The 10,470-nt window shown below is 36.5% G+C and overlaps 2 protein-coding genes across 4 annotated transcripts; one reads left to right on the top strand and one right to left on the bottom strand.

The window, feature by feature from the left end:
• The first annotated feature begins 224 nt into the window (after positions 1 to 224).
• On the top strand, positions 225 to 4,280 carry LOC111801896 (probable ADP-ribosylation factor GTPase-activating protein AGD11). 3 transcript variants are annotated; one of them, XM_023686117.1, is made up of 10 exons: positions 225 to 395; positions 498 to 628; positions 734 to 868; positions 1,353 to 1,437; positions 1,963 to 2,038; positions 2,233 to 2,396; positions 2,482 to 2,713; positions 3,169 to 3,285; positions 3,375 to 3,470; positions 3,569 to 4,280. In XM_023686117.1, the coding sequence occupies exons 3-10, from the start codon at positions 826 to 828 to the stop codon at positions 3,848 to 3,850; spliced, it is 1,095 nt and encodes a 364-aa protein (XP_023541885.1). In that variant the 5' UTR covers positions 225 to 395; positions 498 to 628; positions 734 to 825; the 3' UTR covers positions 3,851 to 4,280. The 3 variants fall into 3 exon arrangements, with proteins under 3 accessions (XP_023541885.1, XP_023541884.1, XP_023541886.1); XM_023686116.1 differs by having other exon boundaries at positions 225 to 628; XM_023686118.1 differs by lacking the exons at positions 225 to 395; positions 498 to 628 and adding an exon at positions 1,174 to 1,244 and having other exon boundaries at positions 848 to 868.
• A 258-nt stretch (positions 4,281 to 4,538) lies between these two features.
• Positions 4,539 to 6,698, bottom strand: LOC111801897 (uncharacterized protein At3g28850-like). Its single transcript, XM_023686119.1, has 2 exons — positions 5,327 to 6,698; positions 4,539 to 4,890 (listed from the first exon to the last, which is right to left on the bottom strand). The coding sequence occupies exon 1, from the start codon at positions 6,185 to 6,187 to the stop codon at positions 5,384 to 5,386; it is 804 nt and encodes a 267-aa protein (XP_023541887.1). The 5' UTR covers positions 6,188 to 6,698; the 3' UTR covers positions 4,539 to 4,890; positions 5,327 to 5,383.
• Positions 6,699 to 10,470: the final 3,772 nt, after the last annotated feature.

Genomic DNA, 10,470 nt, shown 5'->3' with positions numbered 1-10,470 from the left:
GATCGAGTTATCAGGTCTTATGAACCATTAGGGGTAAAATGGTCATTTTTCAGAGTGTGAGCGACTTGAAAAGCTAAATTTAAAAAGCTAAATTGGACACTTGTCTAAAAATCCAAAGGGAAAATGGCCACACGCGATGGGATGCGCGTGGTCTTATAGTAATCGGCCAATAAATAAACGGATAAACTAACTTACCAGAAATTCTGTGATCCCCTAAAATTCGAATTCCCCTCCCGACGCCATTTCCACTATCCACCAAAATCACGAGAGGACTTTATCCATTTTTGCGCCGAAATGCTGTTTGTTGTTTGCGATTATTGTACCCATTTCATCTTACTTCAATCTTCCATCTGTTTTTTCTGTTCTAATTTCCACCCAAATGCAAATTTCTCTCGGTTCGTTTCGTCTTCCATGAATTTCCCTTCGTTTTCTGTTGAATTCTCCCCCAATCGAGGCATTTTAACCTTTCCCCTGTTTGTATTCTCTGTATTTTTTAGGAACCTTTTAGTTTTTCGTTTTGCCTCATGGAACAAAGAGTTGTTGTATTGAGCCCTAATGCGATTACTACGCATTTCGCGCCGTTGTTTGTTAATAGGCGATGCCGAGAAGAAGCTTGGAGATGAATTTGGTGATTTTTCTTTACTTTTTTAGGGTCTTTTAAAAGGTGCTCTGTACTTTCTAGGATCTATTGCTAATCTCAGGATTCTTTTCTTTGATGATCTTTTGTGATTAGGGATCAATCTCTCGGACTTTTTCTAAACGTAATTGCAGAGTTAAGTTTGTGGGTTGCAACAGCATATGTGCTTGGATTAATCTTTGCTGGACATGTCGTTGAAGTTGCACCATATTGATCTAAAGGGTGGTTCAGGTATTCTCTTTCTTTGTTCATTTTTTCGTGAATTTGGTGTGTTTCTGTAAACATTTAGCTTTGATGGAATGTAAGTTTTGGGTCGGAAATTGTGTTTGGAATGGATAACTCAATTGGTTTAAGCATATATCCTTAACCAAGAGGTTAGAGATTCAAATTATACCTCTCACATATCGTTGAACTCATGAAAATAGGTCTAATGATTCTAAAGTTCTGATTATTTTTATAGAAACAACTTTGTTCATGGTTAAATTAACATTGATTTTCAAGTTAATCTAATCATTTAGATTATTTATTTCATGAAGGCTAGGATTTAATCTTCATTCATGAGATCCAGCAGGTGGGATAGTGATTGAATGCGTGGAAATGAAAAGGGGTTAGGATCAATCTAATCATTCATTCATTTGGAGAAAAATCTAGGTGCTAATATGATATCTTTGCGCGTAAAATCCTCTTCTGACCTCTATGTTCCATCATTGATCAGGTACCCAGAAAAGGCTGAATGATATCTCAGCTCAGTCCACAAATAAGTACTGTGCAGATTGTGGATCTCCAGACCCAAAATGGGTGTAAGCATTCTATATTTCAATTGAACTGATTGATTTTTCTATAGAATTTGACACTTGTGAAAGGTGCAATCCTTCCTCAGAAGTTTGAACCATGCTTGTGAGATAGTGTTTATAGGGCCGACCACATAATACATATCAGCTTGCCAACTTCTTTTTACTCCTATCTTGCTCTCTTTACGCTTTGCAACTATTTTTCTTTTATTGGTTAGTGTTCTTGAATTAAGATGATTGTGAGATAGTCCTCTCTTTTTTAGAACTCTTCTGTTGCAATCTAACTCGATCGATTCTTCATTGGGTTCTTGAATTGTGGGAAAAGTATCTGAGATGAAAGTAACTATATTATCTGATGAAGTTATGAAAGCACCACCAGTGATGTATGTATCTGATCCAATCATTTAACTCAAATTATGTGTTAGCTTTTCCCTAAAGTTCTTGAGACAGTAACAGAGCTACTACCAAAATGTTCTTTCAATTTTCGCATCTTGGGGTTCATATTTTGACCAATCATTCACTTGTTTGATGCAGATCGTTGAGTTTTGGGGCATTTATTTGCATCAAGTGCTCTGGAGTACACCGGAGCCTTGGAGTGCACATATCCAAGGTGTTTTTCTTCTATGCTCTTCATGATCTACTCCTATATTCAACAGCTTTGATTTATCTATGCCAAGGCTGGAAGAAATCACTGATATTTTGATCATATGGCTTGGAGTTCCCTTACTATGAATTAAAATGATTATGATTTGAGAATCAAAATAGCTTTTTCAGTGTTTATAATTGGTTCTGGAATTATGGCAGGTTCTTTCAGTGAAGTTAGATGATTGGACTGATGAACAAGTTGAGGCTTTGATGAGTGCTGGTGGAAATACTGCTGTAAACAAGAAGTATGAAGTTTACATCCCAAAAGGCAACAGAAAACCTAAGCCAGATTCCTCCATAGAGGATCGTCTAGATTTTATAAGGTATATCTTCGTAATGATATTTTTGCTTTATGTGTAGAAGCAAATACCGCCCAAATGATATAATGATTACATGTTGGCTGCACAGGAAAAAATATCAGCTGCTGCAATTTGCAAGCTTTGATGACCAGTTTTTCTGTGCTTTTCCACCCCCGGAGAAGAGAACTTCTAAGGACAATGGAAACCAAGAAAAGCGAAATTATGATAAACAACCAACAAAAAGTCGAATTGGAAATGCATTCCGGAATAGCTGGGGAAGAAAAGATTCTGAACGTAGGAGCTGCAAGAAGGGAAATTCATTGGTGTTAAGCAATTCAATGGTATTTAATTTCTAAGTGAAACAATCTATTACGATCCAAGTTTACTGCTAGCAGATATTGTCCTTTTTAGACTTTTCCTTTCGGACTTTCCCTCAAGGTTTTTAAAACGCGTCTACTAGGGAGAGGTTTCCACATCCTTATAAAGAATGTTTTGTTCTCCTCTCCAACTGATGTGAGATCTCACAATCCACCTTCTTTCGGGCCTAGAGTCCTCGCTAGCACTCGTTCCCTTCTCTAATTGATTTGAGACCTTGCCGTTACTTCACTCTGTATGCTGTTAACTACAAGGATTTTGCATATTGTCTTGCTTATGTTCTATACTCGACATGTCCATGTCGCGTTACTGGGAGTTTCTTAGAGTATACGTCACGTGTCTAGTATAGAATATACACAAGAATTTCCACTTAGCTGCTATGTTACATTTGATCTTATTGCTTCGACTGTACCGTTTGCAGGCAGGTATGGTTGAATTCATTGGTTTAGTTAAGGTGAACGTGGTTAGAGGAACCAATTTAGCTGTGAGGGACGTCATAACGAGCGATCCGTATGTAATTCTCTCGTTGGGGAATCAAGTGAGACTCCCTACTGAACTTTTCTCATATTTTCATTTCTTAAGGGATGCTAAATCACCTGGATTCACCTGTTCTTTGATGACTTTTAGTCAGTGAAGACTCGTGTTATAAAGAGCAGTTTGAACCCAGTCTGGAATGAAAGCCTAATGTTGTCTATTCCAGATTTCGTTCCTCCATTAAGGGTGGTAAGTTGATTGACTGTAGAATTTGTCCAAAATCATTGTGGAATTTGAGTTAAATATCTTGATTACATTGAATAAGAGCTTGAAGTAACTCTGTGCAGCTTGTATATGACAAAGATACGTTTTCAACCGATGATTTCATGGGTGAAGCAGAAATTGATATCCATCCGCTGCTCTCCGCAGCCCAAGCTTGTGAGAAGTCCACAGCCTGTGAACCCATGCAGCTAGCAAATTGGGTTGCAGGCAAGGAGAACACTCTTGCAAAGGATGGCATCATCAGTCTTGTGGATGGGAAGCCTCGACAAGACGTCTCCTTGAAGCTGCAGAACGTCGAGAGGGGCGTGCTGGATATGGAGCTTGAATGTGTTCCCCTTTCTCAGTAGCTGTTCATTCTTCCATCATCCTAAACTCCTATTGATTCTTCCATCATCCTAAACTCCTATCAATTCTTCCATCATCCTAAACTCCTATTGAATCTGACATTGACCAATCTGAACATAACTCAACTCGTGAAGACATATATTCTCAATCAAATCGTCAGAACTTTGATTCTTCCATCTCGCTCATTTTGAACACGAAAAAGTATTAGGAAACCATAGATAGAGCTCGTTTTGGAGATCACGGAAAATCAATGTACAAACAAACGCCCTGTGTTGAAGAACTATTGTCTCTGCTACAAAATCCTTAGAGCATGTATTCATTAACATTAACCCCTTGTAATGTTTCTGTAAAGTGTATACTATGTGGTGTTGAGGAACATTCTACAGTTTGTTAATATGATGGAAAGGAGCAAGAACTTGGCCTTTTCTTGTACTTGGAAAGCCAGAAATATGAAAAACAAGACGACTCTCGATCGGCAAAAATGATTGTCTATTCCAAAATCACTTTCAAAATGTCCTAAAACGCATTATTCATAGTAATGTTTTCAAATAAGAAAATTTTCTCTAACGTTTTAGCTAATCCGAGCATAATTTTCCAGTCGAGATCTCGAGGATCATAGCTATGAGGCAGAGAGATTACTGATGTAATTGATATCTGTTTCTAATATCAAAAAAGAACTTGGTTTCAGCATTCATAATAACAGCTTCAAACCGAGCTTTTAGTTTCGATCCTCTTAAGAAAAAAAGTTACAGAGTTTGCATTCAGAATAGATTAGAAAGCAAGCAACTGCAGACTACTTCAACATCTCAGCCAAAACATACTCTTTACGTATCAATGGTAAACTTTTTCAGATGAGAAGCATGAACAATAGCGTTTTCACCATATGAAACAAGAACAAGAACAAGAACAAGAACAATCTGATCTATCTAAGAGAAGGTCACACAGATGAAAGTAATTCAAAACGAGCACTCCCATGAAGACGAGCCTAAAAAACATGAGTAAGTGTTACCTCGTAGACAATCCGGGAAGGAAATCTTACATTCTGTGAGCAAAAACACAAACATATGAATTAATAAGAGCTATAAACACAATCAAATTTAAAGATTGATATCGATATCGATACAGATATAGATATGGGTATGAAACAACAAAGCCTTTTAGTAAGAATACATCAATTGCAACCACTGCAAATTGGCGTTGGCAAATAGCACTAGATATTTACATACCCATTGAGGGGAAATAATCTCCCCTGTAACAGGTCAAATGAAAAAAGGAAACCCAGAAGAAAAAACATGACTCATTACCAAGATGCTGTTCATAAAGTACATGAACACCAGTACCCGATTGATGAACACTTGGCTAAACAATAAACCATTAACCAAAGAGTTCAAACTCCAAACTTATGTAGGCACATCCAAAATCAATAATGTGAGGGTTCAGTGATTATTTATCAACAACAAAGCATGTGAAATACACACCGAGGAACATCGGTTGGTTTGTTCGTTCGAGCGCGTTCATTCCTTCCGAGGTATAATTCAGGAAGCACATTCAGGACATCGAGTTAATCCATTTTCATTGCAATCTAAGCACCTCTTCAAGACGTGTTCATCTTCATCAAACACCTTCTTGCTCCCACTGCAGGTCATACAAGGAACAAACCTTACATCCCCACAACCCTCACACACGAACCCAGGTTCCTGAATCGGGAACCCCTCGAGAATCTTCATCAATTCTCCAGCTTCAAAGAGTTGTTTGATCACCTCGGCTCCTCCCACATGCTTGCCCCTAATAAACACTTGAGGCAAACTCACATTCTTCTCGCCAAAAACACTCTGCAACTCTTTCTTGTACGCAGAATCCATAGAAATGTCTCGCTCATCCACCCAAACTCTAAAACCTCGGAAAATTATCCTCACGGCATAGCAATCCTCATACGTCCTTCGAATTCCTCGTAAACTGGTTAAGTAAACAACAATTCTATCCTCAGTACCAGGTAATCGAATGGAAGGAACCCGGAAATCAGATGCAAACGATTTGGCGGATTTTAGCTTGCTTTGAATTTGATGATGCGATCCTTCGGCAGGCGTAGGAGAAGACTTACCGCCCTCGAATATATTACGCAATTGCTTGACCTTCCCTTTAATCGAATTGCTGGCGGATTTCATGGTTTCAAAAGGGCTATTGTAATATTTCTTGACAGAATCCGTCCGATTGAGCGAGGATCGAAAATAGGGTTTCATAGGGGAATCTATGGAGGATGAATGCAACGTATGGGATCGATTGAAGAAGGACGACTTGAGTTTTTCCGAAAATTGCATAGTTCGATCAAATTCCGCCATGAAGCCACAAAAGGAAATGGAATTAACTGGAAATCCAATGAAAATCAGAGGGAAAAGAAGCGAAAAACGTGAAAATCAGAGGGGAAATCGATGAATCGTGAACCAGAATAGAGGTGGTGGTTTTTGGTATGATGAGAAAAAACTGAATCGCCCTGTTTAGGTAAGGGAGGGAAAACGGTGGAGTATATGCGTAGATGCGTATATGCGTATATGCGTAGCTAGTACGCGAAGAATCGAAGAATGTTGTTGGAAACCCTTATTTCTAATTTGTAGATCAATAGATAGAGAGAGAAATGGAGCTTTTCCGGTGGAAATCAAATAGCGTATGGCTATGGCTATGAATTAAGAGAGAGAAAGAGGAGTTTTGATTACCTTCTTGAAATGAATACGCGGCGGCAGGCTTTCTTCTTCCTTCTTCTTCTCTCTTTCATGGCTTTCTCTCTCTTCTTTCTCTCTCCTCACTGTAAATGATCTGCTTCATCTCTCTCAACTCATTCACCGCCATTAACTTCCACTCCTTTGCTTATTTATATATGCCTCCCATTTTACATTAATTTATTATTATTTTACTAAATTAATAAAATTCTAATTCACAAATAAATAAAACTATAAATACTTTATTTATTTTAATCTCTTTATTAAATATTTTTTTAAGTTTACAAATTGCAAAATTATAAAATAAAAACTAATTTTTCCATTATTATATTGTTTATTATCCATAAAATTTCCCCATAATTCTAGGGAATTAATCAAAATAATTAATATATAATTTAAATATATTATCCATACAATTCTTTTTAATAAAAGTAAAGTAATAATTGCAATTATAAATAAGAATTATAGACCTCGTATAACAACTCTATTTTTATTTTTTATTTTCTTAAATTGAACGATTAGCTATCATTTTCAGTTTATTTATTTTTTTAATTTAATTTAAATTTTTTTTTATCATAATTGAATATACAGGAAAACTTTATTTTTACCAAATTTTTTTTTTTTTAGTTTTTAAAAAATTAACAGTAACAAAATAAATTTTATATATGAGATTGGACCCGAACTCGATATTACATCATAAGCAAATAACAGGAAAAAAAAAAAGAAGGAAAAACAAGAAACCGGGGAGGAGAGTTGAAGTTGGTGACTCTTTCGAAATTCCTCATGGTTTGAAATTAGAGGAATGCTCGTGGAAACTATCAGCGTTGGAAGCTGAAGGGATAAGCCATATTAGGCGTTTATTCGAAGGTAAGAAAACTCATTTGACTGAATCTTTAAATTCCGATATCTTGGTCTATATTGCGTAATGAGTTATGAAGTAGAGTTTGTTAGAATCGTGATAAGGAGATCTATAAATTTGTAGAAGGAATCGGGATGAAGTTCAAATTGTAGAAGTAGGATATGGCTTAGAGATACAACCGGTATTAATGAAAAAGTTGGAAAATTGTGCAGAACCGCAAGAAAGAAGAAGAGGCGCGTGGGAGTCTACGAGTGAGAGCGCGACTATGCGCAGGTTAGGCGCTTGAGATAAGCACATCAAGTGTGTGCAGGTGCATGAGAGCACGCGCGTGCAGGCGCTTGACCTGTTCCACTAAGATTGACCTATACTTACCTTGAAAATTGTGAAATATAGGTCTAATTAGAAGAAATTGGGTTGAAATACCCTTTAAACGTACATCTTATGGAAAATGAGTTCGAAACCAGGTAAGTAGCATATCGTGCTTTAAACTAGTTCTTAACTTGTTTTACAACATGTGAGTATGTTATTTACACGATTAAGAGCTTAGTATGTTAATATGTGCTTTAATCATATTGAATGTCTATTTGTATATTGTGACTGTTTGCCTGTGATGTAAGCATGTTATAAATAATTAATGGAATGTTCTGTGTGTCAAGTATTATAAATATATGAAAGCATGCATTAAATGTGAGTATGCTATCCATGTTAACGGAAAGGCTATGACTTTAGGATATGCTTATAGATTGTTGAGTCATGTCCTATTTATATGAGTATTGTAGTCTACTAATTCCCGCGGAGTTCCTGACCAACGCGCCGTGTGCTAAGTCAGAAAGAATGAGTACTCCTGATCGTTGGTATATGAGATATACAAGCCGTCAAAGAAATTAGTAGACGAGCCGTATTTGACCGAGAGCGAATCTTACATACGAGTCCGAAATTCAAGATAAGCATATAGAGAGAGTCAGTAACCTAAGCTGGAGGTAGGTGAGATACCTCATTAATGAACAGATGACCCTGGTAAAAGAAACTAGGAGTCAATGTCGAATAAAACTTAATGTCGAATAAAACTTAAAAACACCGGGAAATATTAGTTATAACTTATAAATGATAAGTTAGCTGCTTACGGGGTTAATTTAATTACTCGTCAAAATTGTTTTAACTTTTCTTTCCAGATTTAGATGATTAAGACCAACCAAGGACGAGACCAGCGAGCTAGAGACTACAGGGAATCCATGTCTGGGTCTGTTTGCGCAGTTATGCTTCCGCTGTTAAGAATTTACTTTGGTTAAAATATTTTGAAATTTATGAGTGGTTGTCAGAGTGCATTGTCGATGTTAGTGGTAGCTTCTATGAATCGCGTTGACGATGAGCAGGTGTTTCAATAAAACTATTGTTACTCATGACTACAAGCACCGCCTCCCGTTACAGCCTTCATATGCCCTTGTCGATACTTAAAAACATTTTTAAGAAAGGATGAATATTGAAATTACTAAATAAGCAACACCTTATTGGAGTTAGGTATGCATATCATACGAACAAATACGAAAAAATCAGACTTACAAGTCATTCAAAATTGGTCAACTCTCGTGCAAACACAAATGAGTAGTTGTCACATGGACTCAGGAAGCTGGATAATTTTGGCACACAAAGACCTAATTGCCCTTAAAATCACCGATCACTTGTGGATGTATATAATAAAATGATGTAAAATTCACAAGAATAAGTGCAAGTATACACTATCACAAGTAGCAAGTAATAAGTAAATTGTCGATTCCACAGGAACATATTGTTCGGTTAATTTTATCGTTGGAAATTAAGTGAGTTTTTCGGTAACATTGAAATGGGTGTCGGTGATTTTAACTATTTAAACAAAACTAAAACAGAGTGTCACTGCTGTCGACAAACAGAAATGATGAAAAATCAACTATAATGAGGAAGGTTCGGCTAAGAAAGATCAAATAGATAAGTTGTTGAGTTTTGTGGTAGATTTTAGTTCCTTTCAATAGATTCTCAAGCGCACTTACGAGGGTTTAGGGTTTAGGGTTTAAGTCTCCTTGCTATGGAACTAGAGTATTAGAGAGAACTTCATTGCTCCCTCTCTTCTCCCGAATAAGAGAACAACTATGTATGTAAAGTAGCTAATTAAACATATATGTAAATCATTAACAACAACTCTTTAATAAACTAAAATCATACCGTCAACATACTTAAACTATATAAAACTCTCTTGCCTCTCCTATAAAATTCAACTTTCCATACAAACTAAATTAAACAGACGAATTCGCGTCTTCATCGTGTAAAATTGATGAAATAAGAAAAAAGAATAAGAAAATAGAGAGTTGTCCCAATTTGTTGCCGTTCGTCAACGGAAGTTCTCTTCTCTAAAGTTTCACCATTCTCTTCATCTTCGTCTTAGCTTATTTCAAAGAATACACGTTATTCGAGACCTCGTCTTAAGGTTTTCAATGACAACTCTAACAAATCTCCCTACAGAATTATTAATCATGATTCTATCGAGGCTTCCGCTAAAGACTTTATCCTCATTCAAGATAGTATGCAAATTCTGGTACGCTCTGATTAACGATCCTACAAATTCTTCTCTTCAACATAAGTCTATTCTTCTCTTGCACATCATTCGCGATTTTAAATCATGTAAATTTATATACTCCATCCTCAAGTTTTCCCATGACCTCGATCGATCTATATCTATTATCGATTTCGACTTTCTATCCTGCAAAGATACTCCATCTTCACGTATATTTTCCAAGATTTGTGGCTAAGCTCATGGCTTGTTTTGTCTATCGCACGATAAGGATGTTTTCCTCTTTAATCTGACGACCAAAGAGTTTCGTAAACTCCCTCCATCCATTCTTCACTATATGAAATCTGTCTATAAATCTCATTATTCTGCCTCAAATGCTGTTGGATTCGGATCGTGGTGAGTCCGAATGAAGTTTTAAGGAAGATCAACGAGAAGCCATTGTTGTTTGTGAGTTATGATGAACTTTTAATGCAGACCAATGAAGGAAAATTGATTTTTTACAATATT

This window comes from Cucurbita pepo, chromosome LG09 (assembly GCF_002806865.2).
Source record: "Cucurbita pepo subsp. pepo cultivar mu-cu-16 chromosome LG09, ASM280686v2, whole genome shotgun sequence".
Lineage (NCBI taxonomy): Eukaryota > Viridiplantae > Streptophyta > Magnoliopsida > Cucurbitales > Cucurbitaceae > Cucurbita > Cucurbita pepo.
The sequence above is the reverse complement of the archived record's forward strand: the minus strand, read 5'-3'. Positions and strand labels throughout refer to the sequence as shown.